Genomic DNA, 21869 nt, shown 5'->3' with positions numbered 1-21869 from the left:
TAAAAATTAGTCAGCCTACTACAGTACGGCATTTTTGCTTATCACAGGCTTATGTTGGTTTAACTTTACTGACTTAGGTACTGAGGGCTCTGTTATGAGTTCATAGTTTGGTGACTAAATGAGGTTTTTTGTTTGTTTTACTTTTAAGGAAATTTGCTTATTGTGAGTTTTACTGTAGCACGTCCTCAAGCCCATCACTGAAGTGTTAGATCACACAGCCTGAGGTTGTGGTGTTGGACAAATCCACGTATGATTTAATAATCCTAAATGGACTATGTCCAGTCCTGCAGTTTTTCTGTCAGTCTGGCCCAAGGCCATGGCAGTCTGTCACACGCAAGGACTCTGCAATTGTACTCACAGCCTGACAGTGATTATCCAGCTCTTTTTTTCCTCTTTGGCCTTGTAACTGATCTGTATGCTCTAACTGTCCTGCTGCGTCTAACAGGGATAAGGTGATAGCTGTCCCTCCTCAGCTGCAAGCTTGCTCATAACTTTAAAGCCTGCATTTAATGGTAATGCTTATTTCTTGTCCAAGGACATGCTGCTCTATCAGCAGAATGTACTTTGATACAGGAGCTGGTGTGCAAACCCAGACAGGTTAAGATAACCATGTAAAAGCAGCAGATTATGTCAAGCTCTGGAAGCAAGGAAGGTGACTGCTGGGGGATGTATGCAGCAGCTAGGTTATGCAGTGGGAATCATGTGGGTGATGGCTTCATTTCTGTTGTGAACTGTGAAATAGTGTTTCAATCACCCTTGATAATTATGAGCAGTGTTCCAGGTATGTTGCTTTGCAGTGACCTCTATGGGTGAGACTGGCTTTGGTCAGGTACTAGCCTCATCAGCCAGGTAGTTTAAAGGTAAAGGAAATAAATAATTAAAAAACAAACAAACAAACAAACAAACAAACAAACAAAACCTTTATTATATGCCTGGCATTTAACCAGGGAGCATGGCTCTGTGATGCACTGTCCTGAGCTGCAAAGCTGGCTTTAAAATTTGCTGTTATCCTACACCCATTTCCCCCCCACCAATTATGCCAGGACAGCCACTGAGGGGCTGGAGCTGGTAACAGGAACTGTGATAAACAATCCGTGTTAAAAATACTGACCCTCAGCCTTTTGAGGGAGAGGGGAGGGGAAATAAGGGTTATGTTTAACACGTCTTGTTGCGGTGATCTCCCGGTCAGTTGATGCAGAGCTTGAGGTGGTGGAAGAGCTAGAGAGGTGTGAGAAGGGTGGGTAGCTGCCTCTGAGACTGGCTTCATTTGTCACCACACCACCCGCCCCCAAAAAAGAAAGGATTGAATTGTGAGCCCCGGTATCAGAGTATTAATCATCACTGCTTGTATTTGAAGGGGGGAGTTATTTTAGAAAATATACTCTGTGAATTTAGCAAGTGCTGCATGACAGTGAAATGTCTCACGTACCTCCCACATCCTCATCTCTATCTGGGGTCCCTGGCTGCAATGCTGGTTTCTGATGGTGAGATAATGTACGGGAACAAGATGGGTATCAGAACTGTCAAAGGTCAACCACGATGTGGCTGTACCAGCACAGTGACAAACAGCTCTGACCTCCAGCCCCCTTTCTCTTGGGTGGGATGGCTCCATCACACAGGTACGTCCTCTTCCATACACCAGTGGGAGCGGGATTGGGGAGCCTGTTCACTTTTTTTTTCCTGCCTACAAATAAATATTCCTATGAGCAATACTGAGAAAAGATGCAATTCAAATGATCAATCTGCAATGGAAAATCTTTAGGTTTGTGGATGAATTCGAAGTTGTTTTTTGCCCCTTGATCTGTGGCTTCCAAGCTGTGCACGTACTAAGTGACCGCAGTGAGGAGCTACCCTGTTTAGTGCGGCACCAGAAATCACCTCCAGACAGATCTTACTGCAAGAAGAACATTTAGCAGGATGTGATTGTTGGACCTCAGGCTGAAGCTTGTCCTTTAATAAATTAGGACTGTTTTTCCTCACAAATCTGAAAATGAATCCTGGTTTCCTCAAATTACCTTCTGGTTGGGCTGCAGAGTAAAGTAGTTATGTACGTGGCTTTAGACTGTTTTTAAGTTACTTTGCTTACTTGATATTGTTTCATATGCAGGGAATCTTGTTTCTGATAGCTCTGCAGTTGCACGAGTGGATCTCAATTCTATTGTTGCTTCAAGCCCGATATGAGGGGCACTGATGATGCTATTTTTGCCAGAAAATATTCTCATGCTAAGATGCCTTTACAGCCTTACCTAGAGCAGCACGGTCAGCATCTGAGTTTGCTAAATCTCTATGCTTACACAAGATTTTTCTGGTATTTTGTCTGTGATTTTTTTTTGCACAAGGCTGTAATGTACAGTTACAGAGCAGGCTAGAGTTTATAACGTTAATAATGACAGGATTTATTATTAGAACATAAGTTGACTTTTTTACTTGTGTGAGCTATGTGAAAGTTGTAGAGTCATGGGATGGGAGATAGTCCTACATCCGTGCTGTAGAAAGCAAGGTCCCTGGATTAGCAAATGAAATAATACCTCTGCTGCCTGTCAGCTCCTCAGTCAGATGTTCAGGTGTGCAGTGCAGTTCAGACACCTTGGGTAGGATCTCAATACTCACTTTTGCCAAGATCACTTTTCTGCCAGGTCACTTGCAGGGACAGCGCAGCCTGATGCTAGCTCTGGAAGCAGCACAGCCTGGTCTGGTGGGCAGGAGACATTCTGGATTAATTTTATTCTTAGTGTGAGGACAGGAGCTTTGTGCCAGGGTTGAGCTTGAAGTTAATGTAAGAGCCAAAACACCAGCCCTAGAGATGGATGCTTTCCTTTTCCCTTAGAGAAGACGTCTGCCCTCGTTTTCCTTTTGGGCTCAGTGTGCTGTCCCAGTAACCTGCTCACCAGCAAACTCCTCCCATGGAGGAGGAATAGGGAATGGGAGGGTGAGAGAGGAACTACAGATGTCCTTGCCAAAAGGAGGGCAGCTGCAGGAGGCACAAGCAGAAGGGGATTTTGGCAGCCCAGGCTCTGCCTTTGTTGTCTGGTGCTGGTGAAGGGAGATGGGATGTCAGGGAAGTAAATTTATTAAAAATAGGTTCTCTGGCAGCTGTTCTGGCCTCATTTGTCAGTTGTGGTCCTAGGATGCTGACTTTCAGAAGTGCCACGGTGAATGAGTTTGAAGGAAGCATGGCACGACTGCAGGGACAACTGAGGTGGTGATGCAGTGCCTCAGATGCAGCCGGGGTGGGATGTATAACAAAAAGTTAAAACAACCAGTTTCCCATGCTCGTGGCTTCCAGGAAATTGCATGACGGATGTAGCCAGCATTTCTCAAGAGCTCTACAGAAAACCTTCCATTTAAATATTATTCCAGTTAATGTGTATATTTATAGAAGTCAGGAATAAATGAGCATACTCACACATGCTGTTTTCCCGGAAAAAACTTTTTCATTATGTGCACGCACACACGTGCACACACATGGATTTAGAAAAGAGCAAGCAGTGCAAAACATGCACGTTGTTAATTTCTGTACAATATTTACATTGGTTTAAATCCCACAGGCAGAGAACAGCCAGTGTAGGGTTTTCTTAGGTACTTGACAGTTAAATATTTTGGAAAAACATGCATTCAGTGATCCTAAAGAGAAAACTACCCGACTCCTTTCTTGTCCTGGTGTTTTAGGTGTGCTCATGAGTCCTGTTGTTTTTCCATGGAAGAGATGAAATCTAAGAACTGAGAGAACAGCCAGCACTGTTAAATATTATTTTTAAATGAAGTGACATTTTCCATAGAAAAACAGGAATAGCACTGTTTTTCTTTCTTTGCTGTGAAATGGGGGTAAAATCACTGCACTAAGTGATGGGCTTAAGACTGCCTGTCTGTTTTGTCCTGCCTTTACCCAACCCCAGGCAGCTCCCTCACCCTGCAAAAAGCACAGCAAGGGGCAGAACCGCCCCATGTTAATTTATATGGGTATGAGCAGGACAAACAATGAAAGATTCCAGCAGCTGGAATCAGTACATGGATAAGAGGATCTGTAACATCTATGGGAAGTAAGAAATGTGTCCTGTGTGGGTTGTTCTTGCTTTCAAGGCTGTTTGAGCACATTGTCTTGAACCTACCACAAGTCTTGCTTTGAAAATTCAGCACCTATGTGGCACAGCACCTCGTGGTGGTTTGAGCTGTGTCAGAGGCCTGATGCACTGCTCACGCCCAGGCAGGATTCTCAGGTAAGCTTGAGGTCACACAGAGTTAAAATACCTCCCTTCGAGCGTTAGATGGGGGAGAAACAGGGTTTGGACTTTTTAGCCTTGTGAACAATAACCATGCCTCTTAATGCTGAGCAACATAATCTGCTTACTGCAACAAGGACTGTTTTGTTGGTGCCCTCACCTCACACCCAAAGAACCCCTTGCAGCCCGTATTTTTGGCAGCAGTGGGGATTTGGGGTTATGCTCGCTCTGCAGGCACGGCCTGGCTCTGGTGTCCCACCCAGCGGAGCAGCACGGGGCGGCTCTGCAGGACGGCTGCCCCCGTGCTGCTCTGGCCTGTTTTACTTGGATTTGTTGGCCTGGGTTGATGACAGTTTGAGCATCTCCACAGTGTGCTGTGGAAACAGCCTCAGCTGCTGCGTGCATGGCCCAGTTCCTCCCTGTTACCATGCGCCTCCTGTTTTCTTTCTCCAGACAGAGCCCTGTGTAAATGCTCCTTCACAGGGACTGTTGTTGTCTGCTGCTGTTCTGAGGCAGCATTTCCAAGACAGTCATTTCCTGCCCATTTTGCAGCAAATCCACCCGCTGGGAGGGACGCGGAGTGTTGCTGGGGAGTTGTGTAGGGACACCAGCCTTCAAGAAGATCACTGAAGGTGCTGTAAGAGTTCATCAGCATGATTGGTCCCGTTCTTCTTTACCTACTGTTTCCCAGAGGAAAGACCTCTGGTCTATACAGCATAGAGAGCAGAACAGGACTGGGTCTCCTTGTCATCCCTGCAGCGCCACAGGGAGGCCTTCCAAAAACCATCCTGGGGGTGTTTTTAGAGGCTGAATCCACACAGCAGGGCTGTGATGGATGAGGGTGGGGGGAACAGCTTTGCTCTCTGAGGAACAGCTGTGTATTTGCATGGGCAGCACAGGAACTTCTCATTGTAACTTGTGCAAGGACCAGGGCATGACTTGTATATGACTTTCACTGCCTCCTTGCCCTTGTGCTTCATACATTGGAGCCTGGGTAATTTGCACTGGTTCTGTGAAGATGGGGAAGATTTGTGCTGTCACACAAACACTTGGCGCCTTTCATCTGATGTAGAGTCTGCTGTGTTACCAAAAAAAAATCCTCCTGTGAGAGGAGGGGCTTTCGGGGTGGCTGTTGTTCAAGGCTGTGCTTCCTCACATCATGACACCTACCCTGGGAACTCGGGCTGGCACGGCACATTGCACAGCTGTGCATATGCAGAGGCAGTTGGGCAGAGGCTGCTTTTCAGAGCTCTGGCGTGCCAGCAGGGAAAGCACTGCAAAGTGCTGTGGTGAGCTTACAGCGAGTACATCGCATGGGGAGGGATGGGGAATAGGAAAAGTGAGCTGGCTGGGAGCGGTGAAACCCTTGAATAACACTGTATGTTTAGCATCTGAGAGCACTGCCACATCCTGTCTCCTAGCTTCAGCTCGATAAAGGCATTAGCTTCTAATTTGATTTTTGCTTCTAAACCCCTAGTTCTGGTGCGTGCTGTTTGCTGACAATAGCCCTTTGTTAAGCAGAAGGAGCTCTGCTGCGTGTTAGCCAGAAAAACTGTGAATCCACTCTTCATTTACCACCATCATTCCTCCCAGCCTGGCTTTACCAGCATCTGAAAAATTACTTTTCTTCTTCCTGAATGCATAATTGGTTATTTATACACAAACCGTAGAGCATTTACTTGGTATACCTGACCTAGAAAAAAGATTAGTCAAGAACTATCCTACCAGATGTGAGTGTCAGTCAACATATGATCTCCATATAATTTATAAGGTATTAAATTACAAAATAATGAATCTTTTCAGTTAGCATTTTGGCACATGATGATAGTATTACATTTTATGTGAGAATATCGACCGCAGCTCTTGCCCCATAAAACTGCAAACAGAAATTTGTAAGCATTGGCACTCGTTTCACTTAGAAAAAGACAACCATTATGCTCGGATTACAGTCAAGCTATGTATGTACAGCCTGGAGGTTGTCCAGTCACACACAGTTCTTTCCCCCTCTCTTTTAACATTTCCTTAAGAAGGCTAGACAGTGGTTTCTAGGTTAGATGTTTTTTCCCCTGGCTTTAGCTAGAGGAAGGTCTGCGGAGCACAGAGCAGGTCTTCCAGGATCCTTGCAGACAAGATGTTGGCCTGGTGCTGAGCCTGGTTCTGCCCTGCTCAGCCCAGAGTGACCAGGTGAGAACAGCCTCATCCCACAAAGCTCCTAACCCCTGTGTGACGTGGGCATGCTGGCTTTCTGCTCCTTATTTGTGAGTGGGAAGCAGCAGCTTTAAAGCATGGTTTACAAGCTGACAGTTAAAGGTTGCTCATTGCAAGCAAGCTAGCCTATAAACAAGTTTCTAGTCTTTGTAAAGCTGAAGAAAGAGGGCTTTTTATACCACGTACAAGAGCACATACTCATGTGCCATGTATTTTTTCTAACCAACAGGCTGAAATGAATCTTCAGTACTGTAACCTCAGCTTTTTAGTGTATTCTTCTTTTTTTTCCTTCTCTCTCCCATCCCTGTGAGTAGAGCACTCATCTCACCCAATGCAATTTTCAAATACCCATCAATGGCAGAGTATTGGGGCTGGGTGCCCCATCCCTCTCGCCCAGCTTGGGATGTCTCCCAGCCTTCAGAGGCAGTGCTGTGCATGGAAAACCCTGCCTCTCGCCTCGCTCTGCGTTTTGATCTGAAGTTATGGAAACAGCTTCTCTGAAATGTATACATCTTATGGCAAGTGTTGAAACAGGCTCATCAGCCAAAGGAAATACGAAACTTTAAAAGTTTAAAATAGTTCAGGCCTGTATGGGAAGGAAAGGGGCATGGCACGGACTTTCACTTAGTGTATGGTTAAGTGACTGTGCTGAATTACAGGGCCACGTTGGTGGATTTAGGGAGGAATATTGGGAGGTGGCAGGTGAGAGCAATGCTAGTTAAAATCAGATGTTGGGGTCTTGTGTTTTCAGTGTAAAGGGATGAGCAGAGGTGTTCAGCAGATATTAATGCTTCTTAAAAGCTTCATTAAACACAGCTCACTGCTTCTAGTTGTGGTAAACTTTTCCCAACTGCTGACAAATTTATTGTAATTAATTTATTGTAACTGTGCCATTGTCCTGCCACATCAATTTTATTCCACCAATGGGTTTGAATGCTTTTCACCTTTTTCTCTGCTCTAAAGTGATGTTTAAGTTTCATATGCAGCAAAAAGCTCCTAAGCCAGCCTTGTGTGCAAGTTTCTAGTGAATATGGCCATAACTCAAAGCTGAGGTGGAATAGTTTGGGTGCTGTAGTACTCTGCACATAATGAGTTAATCATATACTTTTCTGCAGTAAGAGCCAACAGACAGGGACAGTAGATAAGTGGCAGCCATTTAGGGGTTAAATAGTGACCTCTAGGGTTTGTTTTAGGCTTGGTAAGCTAGTTTGGGAAGATTATTTTTTTAATTCAAAGTGAATGTATTAATAAATACTCCCTTTATAGCATAACATTTTTCTTTGCCGCTGAATTCTTTTCACACTTCAAAAAAACTGATTGCTTTAAGAAGTAATCATGCTTGTGTAGCTTGATATCTCATGAGACTTGATCTGAGGGAAGTAAGACAAATGGCTGAGTGGAAAACATCTGTTCAATTAATATTTTGTCTTTTTTGGCAATATAGCCCTAGAAGTAGCATTACGGTGTACTGTGGAAAATGTAGATTACTGATCTAACAAGTAAAACTTCATACTTTTTCAAGTTTACTTGGTTTCCTCATTTATGTGTCTTACACTTAAGAATGAATTGGCCTGGTAAGGTCAGTACAGCTTGAAATGCGGAACAACAGCTGGAGAAATGAACCATGTAGTAAAATGCAACAACATACAGATAGTTAACTTTCCACATTTATATAATCTATATCTGTAAAAGGAAATGCAGGCTATGCAATAAATTAATTGCAAAACAAGAAAACATTGCAACTAGGAAGAGTGTGACTTATTTTTACTTTTTTTTTTTTTTTTTTTTTTTTGGAATTATTTTGAGACCTAGTTTAATTAGTTGATTGTGTAGCAAAAAAAAAAAAAAAAAAAAAAAAAAAAAAAAAAAGCAAACCAAGCAATCACAAGATCTTCTGTTAATTGGATGCACTGACATCAATTTTCTGTATCCAAACATGCTTTTTTGCGAGGTCAGTACTCCAAGGTTCTTCAGCCTTTCAGATGTATGTGATTTCCATGTAAGAGACTTGGCCTGGCAAGAACTCTGGGGTTTCAGGCCCTTTCCTTTAGCTGACTTTATGGGTTAAGTCCCATAATCTCCTGGGATGTAAAAACCCAGGTGCAACAGAGCAGTAATGTGCTCTTTAATTCTCCCTAGAGATGTCATTTAAAATAAATTACAAGACATGTTAATCTTACAAAAATGAAACTTATTTCAAAACTGCATCATTATTACTTTTTTTATATCAAGTAACCAATCTGCTTACTTTCAAAACAATTATTTACATTCCAAGCCTTTCCATACAATAAACTTAATATGCAGGTACCTAGTGAAGCCAGGATCTATATACTCTTGTAGTCAAGGAAAAGCCAAAAGCTTTTATTATGCCTTTTTTAAGCAAACATACATATTGTGTGAAGTTACTGAGTTAACATATGATGATGCATTTCCAGAAGGCATGAAATATTGACAGATCTCTAAGAAAAAAAAAATGTTTCCCAGCAGGTCCTATGTTAACCACTAGGGGGAAAAAAAAAATGCCAAATGTTGGCATATTAGGTTAAAGAATCTGTTCTGTTCCTTTCTTAGCTGGTGCATTTGTCAGCCATCCATGCTCTCCGAAGAGGTCCACTAGGAGTTTTATGTAATGCTTGCCTGTCACATCTGGTGGGGCAATCCCAGTATAACAATTTGTCTACCTGTGTAGTTATCCCCAAGTAGCTTTTCTTCATTAACGCCATGCAAGAACCCATATGCTCTGAAAGAACTAGTTCACACATGGTGTTAATCAAAAAGTAATGGGGGATAACTCCGTGTGTAAACATGGCACTAGAAATGGGATTCAGATGTTGGATCTCCCCCATTTGTAATAGCTTGGTCACTTATTTCATCCTGTGGTGCTGGTAGCGTAGTCTTTGTGAGAGGGGTCTCAGTCTTGAAAAGAGAATCCATTTTTATCTGGGTCTTTATGTTGAAAGATTTCTGGAAAGATTCTGATGTGAAGTAATAGATGAATGGGTCAAAGCAGCAGTTCATTGTTGCAATGCACAATGTGATTGGGTACATTGTCCTCGCAAACCTCTCCAAGGAGCAATTTGCTATTGCTTGGGACCGCACGAGGGCATACAAGAAGAGTATGGAATTGTAAGGCACAAAGCACACGACAAAAATGGCCACATGCACAATGATCATTTTCAATACTCTCTCTTTGTTTGTCCCGATCTGAGACAAGGTGGCAGGTTTCCGGAGAGTCCTGAGAACTAAAGAAGAGCACGTAAGGTTGAGTAGCAAAGGAATTATGAATCCTACCACTTCAATAAATATAGTGATCTTAGACAAATAGGTTTTCCAGATACTTTTGGAAAAACCTTCAAAACAAGTTGTGCTGGAGTTGGAGATGTTGGTTGTGGAAAACAATGAAGCTGAAATCCCACCACTGAGGACCAATATCCAAACACCTGCACAGACTATGGCTGAGTTTCTTCTGGTCCTTATGGTACGAGACCGGAATGGATAGACGATAGCGAGGAAGCGGTCAACACTAATGCAAGTGAGAAACAGCATGCTACCGTAGATGTTGGTGAGAAATGCTGTACCAGAAATCTTGCACAGGCTATCTCCAAAAGGCCAGTGCCTGTTGAAATTGTAAAAGATCTTAAAAGGCAAAGTGAACACAAACAGCAGATCTGAAACTGCCAGGTTTGTCATGAAAATGGCAGTTTCGCTTCGCATCTTCATCCGACAGCAGAAAACAAAGAGGGAGGCACAGTTGGTAATTAAACCAAGGATGAAGACCACACTGTACACAGCTCCATACAAGTTGTACTTGAAGGAATCATCTGTCAAACAGGTATGATTGTTGCTGTGGTTTCCCATGCCAAGTTTGTGATGTGCTTCCAAAGAACTTCAAAGTCTACTTCAGTGCCGTCCATAAAACAAGGCAGGGATCTCTTTTCTTCCTGAAGAAATGCATTCCAGGAAGGTTGCTTGACACCCTGCTACCATGTCTTCAGTGCAAGTCCTTTCATCCTAAAGAAGAAAGAAATAAAGCCGTCAGTTTTGCAACCTCCTATCATATAAATTGTCTGAGTGCACATACTCCTCCACATGAATGGGTGTGCAAACAAGGCCAGTAATTAATTTACCAAGTACTCTTCATAAATTTCACCATAACTGGGATTTTTCAAAGTTGAACACAGCAGTTAAGACATGGCTTTTTCTCTTGCTTCCCCCTTTGCTCTCTTGTCCTCCGATTGGAAGGAGAATGGTAGCTAATTCCAGCTTTCCACTTGGAAAGGTTTTTCTTTAAAATTTGAGATGGAATTGGCCCAGTGTGCTTGGGCAGAAATTAAATCACAGACCCATGATATTGCCCAGGTGTGGAATTAGGTCTGAAATCTTCACCTAAACTTGTGACAAGAGCTGAAAGTTTTCATGTTTATTTTGAAAAGTGCAGGAATTAAACTTATGAATTTACAACTTAATGAAAAAACAATAAAAGCAATAAAATCATTGACATATTGCTATTTTGTCTTTTTTTTTTTTCTGCTTGAAAATAGGAACATCCTTATGTTTTCCGAAGTGTAAAATATATTTCAGAAGTCTTTCTAAAATGCTTTCCAAATTTATGCTTGCCACTTTGAAAGATTTGCGTTTTTCACAGAAACTAAGTGTATCGTTTCACTGTTTTCACAGAAACTACGTGTATTGTTTACTGAAGGGATGGTTTTCAGATGTAAAATGATTTTCAGAATCACCTCTCTAAGTTGCACTGACAATTTTCTTATTTCTCCTCTTTGTCCAGTTTGAGAACTTGAAATTTGTAAAAATTCATGAACTACGCTCTTGTAAGACTTTGTCCAATTCAGTAAGCTTTAGAGAGGTATAGACTTTAAGTAAACAATGGTGTTTGAGATAAGTGCTTTATGAACAATAAGCGTTGTATGAACTGTCCTGATGTTCTTGTATCAGCCTGTGAGCAGAAGCGAAGGGAGAGTCTCACCGACTGGGTTTGTGAGCTGGAAGTGGGCATGGCAGTGGGACATTTTGGAGCTGTGCAGCAAAGTTGGGTAACTTGGGCAGAGAACTTTGCCTCTTTAAACAAAGCAAACCAAATACAAAGCGAAGTTTGTAAATTCTTTTGTAGTTTGTAATCTAAGGAACATCTTAGTAACTACAACTGCAGAGTAATTTAGAGATGAAACCGCTGTGAAGAGTAGGATCTGTTCCAGAAAGTGATTCTCTGACAACATGGTTACAACAGCAAACACGTAATTGAATGTGTTTGTGTTAGAGACTGAAACAGCAACACGTAAACAAACAAACTGGGTCAGAAAGCATGGAATCAAGACAACCTAAGATGCAAACTGATCAGAATCAAATGTTTTCCTACTGGGAAAAACTCACGCTGACAGTTATTGTTACGTTCTGGCAGTGAGTCTGCTGGTAAAATGTCAAGTGCTGAGGAAGACACAGCAGCCACGGCTTTGCTACGTGGAAGGTGCCAGTTCTGCTCACCTCTGGGAGAGCCCAGGCAGCAGCAGGCTCACTGTGTGCCCCTGAAGGCAGCGCTGTCACCCAGATGGTTCTCTGCCCATCATAGATCGGCTGGGTTTGAAGCAGAACGGGAAGGGAGGATCCCCAGATCTCACTTGTCAGATGATTTTTAACTTTTTTGACATTCAAAAAGATGTCTTGATACTATTGCGTGTATCCTGTCAGGGAGGTTTCTTGCCCTCTGCAGGGATAGTATCAGGTCTGGGGCATCGAAGCAGTGCTTTGAGCTGGTTTGCTGTCCTGGGTGGATCTGCTGTGTGTGCATCAACTACCACAGATGACTGACACAAGCTCTTAACCCAAATTAGCGAACTCCTCCTTGCCTTTTGCACTGCATGTTTGTGATAACGATATCCTGCATTAGCAAATATTCAGATCAGAAATAGATGTGCCCTTATCTGATTACTGTTGATTGTGTGGCAATGGCAAATGAGATCAAAGCCCAGGTTCGGGCTGTCTCAAGAGCAGCTGTGGGCAGATGATTCGTTATGTGTCGTACAGGGCTGGGGGTGGACAGTGTGGGAAAGGGCTATGTGGGGGAGCAAAATGTTCCTTAGGCCTCTTTGGGCTTTTTTGCTCATCTGTGTTTTTCCCATTTTATTCATGGGAGGCAGATGGAAACCCCACTTCCCAATCTGTGCACGTAGCTCAGGGTTTCGGTTATTCCTCAAAGCAAGACTTGACACAGCAGGCTTAAGACTTTGAAATTCCTACCTTTACTACTGCCATAAGTGGTCTTTGCCAGCAGCCTGACCCAGGTGCTTGTTATGCAGGAGGAAAGGTGCTTGATTATTGGATCCTTTTCCTGCTCTGTATCAGACAACTGCAGGGGCCAACATCAGTTTTTCTGGTGTATAAATCTGCGAACTGCCTCCCAGCAGTTGTCTAGCCAGGTTACAGTCTTGAAAATACAAGCCTGTGCTGTTCACCTATCTAACACAGAGATGTTTAAACAGGGTGACAAGCTGCTTTCAAACTGTGGCATGTGCTTTAAATTCTGCAGCATCATTCTGCAGATTTAGTTTGCTGGATGCAAGACTCCCTTTCCTTCTTTTCACTAAGGATTAAAGCAGCAGGATGCTCTTCATCTATATCGCGCTCACCTCTGTTGCTTTGCTGGGGGAAAAAAAAGCCCAACAACCTAGCAATGCTTTTTTTAAATGTTAGTTCTCTCTAATCTTGTGAGATACAGGCTTTATAGGACCTGAAGCCAAAAACTGAGAGATCAAAAGGTGGGAATATCATTTCTGGGGTGTTTTAAGTAGGTTTTGTCCTGAAATCTCTCTAGGTTATAGCAGGACTTGTGTTTTGACAGACTCAGACCCTGACCTTGTAAATAAATATTTTCCTTGGGCCTAGCACGTGCTTTAAGCCTTGGCTCAACAAGAACTCCTTTCATTAAGGGGTTTTCACTTCCCTGTTACCCAGGAGGTACAACAACTGCATGATGTGCACTTTGCACCCACCAGTGAGACTGTGTGTGATGGTCTTACTCCTGCAAACTATCTTGTCTTCAATATCTTGGTGTTTATTTCTCTCCTTCATTCCACTGTAATTATGCAGAAGGCCCAAAAAAGCTTTTGTTATTGTTGGGACTTTGGTTTGTTTTTGTTTTCTTTTTCTTGCTTGTTTGTTTTGAAGACTTTTGTTTAGATAATTCTGCATAAAGCTCTATGACTTGGATTCTTCCAGACAGTTGTAAGCACTACAGGGTAAGGTTAGATGTACTGTAACTGTTCGAATATAGATTTTATAGACAGAAACATCTATTTTCTAGCTGTAAAAGTGAATGTTTTTGATAATCCTATGGCACTGCTAGTGGGCAATCATAAAACCAAAATGATCATTTGTAAAGGCTTACAGATACTCATTTGAAAACCACACAATGTGAAATCAAAGAAAGCAAAGCAACAATGGAGATGCAGCAATGCAGCCTCTCCCTGAGCCCAAACTGCGTTGCTACTCCTGCAATATCTGTAACCACAACGGGATTTCAGCTCACCAAGTGTCTCTCTTCAGTAAGAGCTTTGCTATTTTGTATTTTTGGTTGCAAGGAGCACTCTGACAACATGAAGCAGAAGCAGTTTTAAGAACAACTCTCCAGTTTGGGGGAATCTGGCTGCTGGCTTTTCCCTCTCTGAGGCTGGCAGGGCAGTTGCTGTCACACGCTGGCTCCATTCGCCCGGTGACCCATGGCAGGGGCTGAGGCACAGCCAGTGCTGATGGACCTTCTGCTGCAGGGAAGGGGTGCTTGCAGCACCAACTGAATTTTTCATGGGACACCAAGTCTGGGTTTGGCTGTTAAACTGACTGCTTTGAGCTCTCCATCTTCCCTAGCACCTTTTGCAGCCTTAAGGTAACCTGTGCATGTGTTTCCTCCCAGCAGGGTGGGAGCAGGAAGGGTTAGGTGATGGGAAGCGAAGCAGCTGCCTGGAAACAAAGCACTGCTGACTATCCGAAGGGATGGAAAGTACAAGTGCTTTAATCCCTTTCATTTACTAATCCGAAGTGATGTAGCTGAGAACAGTAGGAAAGAAGCAGACAGAAGGGTGACTTTGAAGTCCAGTGAAGGTTTCTGTCGCTTCAAAGGGCCATTCTTCCCTGTGTTTTATCGGAGAGAATGCCTAGGCTGTGCAGGGCAGGAGGGGATGGTTTCTGGCGATTAGCATAAAAGGCAGCAGAAAGGCTCTTATTCATGACTTTGACACTTATTGTGGCAGGGCCTTCAATGCCAGCGGTACCTCGATTCCCCAGGATTTGCCACCAGCGTAATGACATCTCTCACACCTGCTGGGAAGGTGATCCCACAAGTTATGCTTGGTTGTTCCAGTCCATCAGGTTTCACCGGCGGCTTTCCCAGTCTTGGGCAGAGGAAGAACGAACTGGCAAAATTGTGCCAGCCCCTCCTGTCCTCCTGCCACTGCCCCGGTGGCTCTGGCTCTCTGGGAGCCTTCATGACCCCCTTCTCCTGCCTGGGAGCCAGGATGAGAGTTTTAGCAGGGCCCCGGTTTCATTCCTCTCAAAGATGGAGCTGGGAAGTGGAAACCTGAGCCTATCGGACCCAAACCTAATGGTGCCTCCTTTTTTTTTTGTTGTTGTTAATTGGTCAGCACTGCCAGTTGTCTCCTAACTGTCCTTTGAGACCCACAAAGCATTTCCTGCTCATGGTGACTTCTCTGTGCTGTATCTGTTTTGTATTGAGCTAATTAAAATGTTTCCTTCTGAAGAGAATAGTGAACTGACTTACCCCATATTCAGACACTGATCCTCAGGGCATGACTCTCTTTTTGTTTTCACTGAGAATGTCTCTCTCCATTTACATCACCCCCTTAACCCTTGCAGTGCTTTGGCCTCAACATCCACGACTGCTTTCAGAAGGCCTGGCCCGCAGCCCAGAAGCTGTGGAAATCACCCCAAACTTCCCAGCGAAGTCTGCATTATCTTATTCCTGTAAGGGGGACACTTTTGCTTGCAAAGGAACCATCAGTCTGATGATGGAGGACTGTAGGAATGCAGCTCTTCTCACTCTCGAGTTTCTTTCTAAATAGAGATCACCTTATAATAGTATTGCTAGATTCAATAGAGAACATGGTAACAAGATTTAGATGCAAATTAAAAAAAAAAAAAAAATGATTGAGGAAAAGCATCATTGCACTGTTTGGCCCAATTCTTGAAGATTTACAGGTTGTTTTCGCTCAGGAGTAGAAACTGGTGATGGAGGTAGCTGTGCCTTTGATGTAGCCCTGTTTATTTACAAAGCATGTTTAAGAAGAAAAAAATAAGAGAGTCCTGTTTCCCTGAACCGCTTGGGAATCCAACAACAGAACTCAGTTTATTTGCTTACGCTTCCAAAACTCTTTCCAGCCAGCGTTCTGCCCAAAAAGCTTCCTTTCTTTGCCTTCTCTGACACAATTTCCAGTGGTTCCTTGGTGATTGCTTGGCTTTTGGGCTTCTTGTTGCCTTTACCCTGCTCCTCGCGAGGCGCCTGCAGCCGCATGAAGCCCTCCTTTCACCTGAGCATCGCTCCCACAGCCGTGGTTCCTTTTCAGTCCCTTTGCTGAAGCAGGAGAGCTGAACTTTCACCTCTGTTTATCCAAAAATTATAGGCTTTTTTTTTTTTCTTTGCATATATTAGCATCAACAAGCTTCCATCCAGCTGCCAGCACCACAGCACAGATGCCTATTTCAGCTTTTGCAAGCTAAACCTCAGTACAGGGGAGGACAGCTGGTTTCCTTGTGGGTCCACATCCGTGGAAATTAGCAGGACAGAAGACAACCTGTATTTCGCTCCAGCGCTCAGGACCTTGAAGGATCTGTGCCCTGCATTCATTTACTGTCTGGAGTAGATAAAACAGGGCTTTGTTCTCTCTAAATGCTTTATTCTGGGTGCAGAGGGGAAGGTCTGAGTGCTCCCTTCTGACAGGAGTGTGGACGGGGTGGGTGATGTGGGCAGCTGTAGTCTCATCTGGCCTTGGGAGCACTGGAGATGTGCCGTCCCACACCGTACCACCCTCCCCACCCCTCTGGGGAAAGCAGCAGGGCCTTGAAAAATATTCACTGGTGTATAATGGAAGCACGTGTGGGGAAGCACAGCGTGCAGCTACACTATTTTTCTGTAAGAGCTACAGGGTAACGCATTGCAGCAGGGCGTTAAAATAAACATAAAATGACTCCACAATGCAAAAACACCAAATCTCAGCCAGTGAGGGCAGTTCCTGAAGTTGCTTAGAAATTTTTTTTAGGGGAGTGATACTTTGGCATGATATAAGGCCCCCTGCTTTCACTGGGGCATATAATTTCTCTTTCCCATGTAAAAGCAAATGCCTGCTGGGGAAGAAGATGCTGTTATCTGTGGGTTCAAAAATGAAAATAGGAATAATATTTGATAAAAAAGAGCTACATTTGTGGCTATCTATTTATGGGCATATAATAGGGACTTAAGATATTGTGACAGTGACATACAGAGAAAGCAATCTGCCATGTTGTTAGCACCCGCCTTTGTCTCAGGACTTAGGGACCGGTGAATGCCCCTCATTTTCATTTGCCAAGGTAAAGAGCCTGTGTTTTCTACAAAACCAAGCCAATCTGTTACAAATGGTTCAGAAAACTTTCCTTGCAGCTAGGGTCAGCTCAGGCTACTTTGGCTCCGATGCCATATGCATCTTTATCCCCTCTTATGGGACTGAGCTCAGAAGATGGTGCACTGTCTATTTTGGGGAATAAAGAGCTCCTCTTTTCAAGGAGAGAATTTGCCTTTTGTGAAAGGCAGTGAGCTCCCCTTCCCTGAGACTAAATCAGGTCCTTATTTATGGAGGAGGTGCAGCGTGTGAAGGAGCAGAGCTTCTGCACACACACTTGACCTGGAAAGACCTCCTGAGGAATGGATGCGAGCTCTGGGAGCCATCCTCACCCATCCCAGTCCATGGATGGGGTGGCTTACCAGCCACCCAAATAGTCATTTGTGACTAGGGGCCATCAGACAGGGGCCAGCACATCATCCATGTACACAACAGTCAGACACCAGTAAATGGAAGCCCTGACACCACGGCTTTAGCTAGAGTTTGCTGCAGCCTGCCCAGGTGCATCGCAAACATTGCCGTAGGTAGATGTGTGGCCCTGGAGAGACCGAGCAGACTCTAGTTCATTGATTCAGCAAATCTTATGTGATTAATAAAATATCAATGGCAGTTTGAGGTTATCTTACATGTAGGCATTTACCATTCCTCCTGATGCGACAGAGGACACAGCAGGCCACTGCTGCCTGGGTGAGCAGGTCACGGGGCAGAGGAGCTCTGGCACCCCTTTATGGGGCACCTGGGCAGCACCCAGCAGGGGCTTGAGCTCTGTCTGCTGCAAGCAGCCGTGTCCCAAGTGCTAAAGCAGTGCCACAGGAACAGAGTCCTCAGCTGGGACTTCCCAAATGGCTTTGCCATGAACCGCGCTCCTCAAGGAGCAACCTCCTCTTGCTCTGTTCCCGTGCCAAGCACAGAAGTTACCTACCTTCCTATCCTGCTCCCTGTCCCCAGGATCTGGCTGAAGGTTTGGATAAAATTGCCTTAATTCCTCCTCTTGTGCTCCAGCCGTGAGGTGACAGGCTGGAGGAGGGCAACCATCTTACAGCTGGGGGTGCGTCCTCTCTCCGGTGCGGGCTGCAGAGCTCAGGCGCAGCTAATGTTACCGCTGCTGTCGCTCAGAAAACTGGAAGGTGCAGTTTTTCACATTTTCTGTCTCATTGCAATACTCTGCAATGAAAGCGAGCGGGTAATCACGTTCAGGCATTGGTTCCGTTTGTCTCTCTGCGTACAAGCTCAGCTCCTCACTCCAGATTTTTATCAACTGACCTAGCCCCAGCCAAGCAGGAGTCTCATTTTTAGTCTCAGAGGATTAAAGTGAAATGCATGCTCAGCTTCCCCCACCCTTCCTCCCTCCCCTGTTTTTCAGGACCTTCTTTCAAAATGAATAGGCTTTGAACCCCCTGAAGTTGCAAGGTTAGTTTCCTGCCTGATTTATTTTGGCTTTCAGAATGCTAGTAAGGGAAAGAAGATGAAAAACTGCTACGAGGGGGCAATATCCTTATCACCGACCTGTGAACTTTGCACTTCCCATCATCTTGGTTTTACTATTCTGTTCATATAGGGGAGCAGTGCTAAATCACACAGTTGTCTCCTCTCAAAGAAAGGTTAAGGACAATCATTTAAAAAAAAAAAATCTTTTCTTGCAAAATTTCTGCAGTGATTTTATACTGCATTAAGTCTTATTTCTTCCAAATGGCTGCATCTTCAAATTGTTTTCAGTATGTTGTTCATCGTTCATTTTACTTCTGACAACGTTAGTTTTGTCTGCTTAGCGCTCTATAGGATTTTTTTTTTCCAGTGGAATTTTACTACTGAGATTAAAAGGAGTGCATTCTGGCCATAAATGGAAGTCAAAAAGATAAGCAAAATGCTACACTTCTGCAGTACAAAAAAATGCAACATTTCCTAATTTTAATGTAGCCTATAGAAAACAGATCTCACAGTACATGAAGCAGAAGGCATGTATCACTGTAAAATCATTAAGTTTAAGCCGCATTTATTTATATAGAATCCTTTCTTAAGCTCCTATTAAAGTGTTTTTACAATACTGACTTCAAGTACAAAAAAAAAAAAGCCCTCAGCCAGGCATATTTTTCACAAATCTGCAACAAACAACAGGGATGGAAAAGTCCTTAACGTGTCATCTGCAGCAACACAATGAGAATTATGATGTGAATTATGACGATTTCCACAGCAACAGTTGGGACAAGCAGCTTATCCAGTAACTACTTTCCAAAAAGTTGGAGAGATCATCTTTTTCCCTTTAAACAGAAACATTCACCTCCTCCATCCAAATCACAGCACAGCTCAAGTAAGAGGAATGAGATCTGCCTGTGCAGAAAAAACACTGCTAATCTCCATTGAAATGCACAACTCGAGCCCAGCCGCCTAGATTTATACCCCAGCTTTGTCTGAGCTGGCAGCTTTTAGGAAACGCTAAAATCATTTTTTTTTCAGGGTTGACATGAAATCTTGGAGGCTTTTCTGCTGCGTTAGCGAAGAAGCAGGCACTTACCGGGGCAGAGAGGCCAGGGCTGAGATCACGCCCGTGGCACCGAGCCGCTCGGCGGATTTCGGACCGATTCCCCCCTGACAGCCCCCATTTATCCTTTTCTTGTGCACGGAGCCAACGCCGAGCTAGTCCCACACGGAAGATCTGCAGGCTCTCGCTCCTAAAAGTTTGCCGTTCATCTTTAAAGCGCAAAGCTCCCGGCAGCTCTCTCCGTTCCTTTGTTCGGGGAGGGAACAAAACTGCTGAAGGCTGCAGCCATCGTGTCTTGGGAAACGGGACGCAAGAATGGGCCCAATGTCTGTGCAGGGGCTGTGGGCAGGGGGAACCCTTGGGGGTCTCTGTAGGAAACGCTTTCCATTGGGCAGGGATGTATTATTGGAGCCAGAGCCCGCCCCGCGCCTGGCTCTGTGCTGGGTCCCTCTGGCTGGGTTCTCTCCCTCGTTGAGCATCGCCTGGCTCTGGGTGAGGGTGAGCAGCTCAGGGGCAGCTGGCGATGGGGAGCACCGAGGCTGGGGTGACAGCACCCGGACACAGCCCGCGGGAGTGCCCACGCCAGGCAAAAACTCTAAAAAGCTCGGATTTTCCTTTGCGTGGCTGTTGTTTTTTGTCCTTCCGATTGAAAAATTAAAAGTGAGGAGGGGGTGGGAGACAGGGAGGCATTGGGTAGCGCCAGGGAGCTGCAAAGCAAAGCCTTCTGTACAAACAGAATAGCTTTCCAAATCTGTTTAGAAAGATTTTTTGTTTGCTTGCTTTTTGTTTGGGAAAAATTCTCAAAGGGGTTGCCTAGAGCTGCCTGGACTCTTTCTCCCCAGCAGTTTGCTCTGAAAGCCTGAAAGTTCCTGCTGGAAAACCTGTAAGCTCTCAGAAAAAATGTAGGGGCACAACTCTAAACACTGCCTTCTGACTCTTGCCTGTGCAGCCTGCCCTGAGAGCTGCTGCTGCCTTTGGGTAAATCTGCCCTCCAGCAGAGCCCATAGCTGCAAGCTGTGTTTTTATCTCTTACCTTTCATATCAGCCCTCCAGCTAGGACAGAGGATCTTCAGGCAGCAGGGAGGAGAAATGCAGCAGCCGGCTTATTTGTCTCAGCCTGTTTACGCCGTGCAGCAGCCAGTGCCCTTTTATTTCTTTTTTCAGCCCTCTGCAGTTCCATAGGTTTGAAATCCTGAGTGTGCTTTCAAAGCCCAGCCTCCCACCTAATGTGTCTCGCTCGCATTGTGCTCGTCTGTCCTTTTCCTCCGCTCCTCTTGGCTGTTCCCACAGGCAGCCAAGGCCAGTAAACAACTCATTGTGGAGCTGGAACTAATGTTATTCCTTGGGCTGGTGGCTGATGCAGCGGTCTCTGTCTCGCTTCTGCAGCACGCCCAGCTGCCACCGGCTTTTATCCAGTCGATTCAAATAACTTCCTGAATATCTCATGTAACAGCCTCGCTCCAGTCTGCAAAACCTCATCCTCTGAGGGCTCGCAGTTTACATCGACTGTAAAACGCAAGTGTGGATTTAAATTGAAAACGCTGAAGGTGCAGATGTTTCCTATTCCTGCTGGTCAAAGGGCCATTTTTTCCCTTTTTCAGCTGGCACGTAAAGATGAGAGATAATCTGGGTAAATTGTAAAGGGACGGCCATCACCACACATCACTGGTGCACAAGTGCAGGGATGAAAATAGGGGCTGGGGAGGGCTTAAGATGCAAAACCCACCAGTATAAGCAGTTGGCTCGCGTGCTGTGGCTGGGCACGGAGCCAGTAGGATGCCCGTGGGCTGCCCCTCGGTGCAGCATGCCAGCCCGCTGGCTTGCTGTACTGCAGCAGGTAAAGCCTTCACAGTCAGGAATTACCAACTTTCCTCCATCCTTCCCAAAATGTGTGACCAGCAGTCAGCTTTTCTGGCTTGTGGGCATGCTCATGCTTTCGTGGCAAGGCTGATTGCTCGGGTATAATGCTGCAGCTTTTCAGCCCCTGGCACCATTCTTATGCGAGCGTGAATACCCTCAGTGGGGACTGATTAAACAACGAGTCTGCATTTCAAATCCCTCTGTTTGGGGAAAGAAGCATGGTTTGGATGGTTTGGGGCTGGGTGTGCTGCAAGCAGTGATGCAGAGTAGGGTGAACACATTGATACCTTTGTGGATGGATGTCTCATGGCTGAGCCTTCAGAGGTACCGGTCCCTGGGCAAACCTGTTAGGGAGGCTTGCTGTAGTTCTGCTGAAGCTGGAAGAGGGCCAAATTACTCCTTGAAGAATAAATACAGGACATTTATTTATTTATTTATTTATTTTTAAAAAACCTTCTGTGCTTCATTCAGTATTTGGCCAGAACG

At 44.7% G+C, this 21869-nt stretch overlaps 1 protein-coding gene across 4 annotated transcripts; it reads right to left on the bottom strand.

The window, feature by feature from the left end:
* Positions 1-8768: 8768 nt before the first annotated feature.
* LPAR4 (lysophosphatidic acid receptor 4) lies at positions 8769-21254 on the bottom strand. Of its 4 annotated transcripts, none has more exons than XM_084534368.1 (3): positions 20557-20916; positions 17967-18208; positions 8769-10439 (listed from the first exon to the last, which is right to left on the bottom strand). In XM_084534368.1, the coding sequence occupies exon 3, from the start codon at positions 10284-10286 to the stop codon at positions 9240-9242; it is 1047 nt and encodes a 348-aa protein (XP_084390494.1). In that variant the 5' UTR covers positions 10287-10439; positions 17967-18208; positions 20557-20916; the 3' UTR covers positions 8769-9239. The 4 variants fall into 4 exon arrangements, 3 of the variants coding, with proteins under 3 accessions (XP_084390494.1, XP_084390495.1, XP_084390496.1); XM_084534369.1 differs by lacking the exon at positions 20557-20916 and adding an exon at positions 19557-20513; XR_014697538.1 differs by lacking the exon at positions 17967-18208 and having other exon boundaries at positions 20557-21254.
* Between the last annotated feature and the right edge of the window lie 615 nt (positions 21255-21869).

This window comes from Aythya ferina (assembly GCF_964211825.1).
Source record: "Aythya ferina genome assembly, chromosome: 13".
Lineage (NCBI taxonomy): Eukaryota > Metazoa > Chordata > Aves > Anseriformes > Anatidae > Aythya > Aythya ferina.
This window is presented reverse-complemented; position numbering and strand designations above follow the sequence as displayed.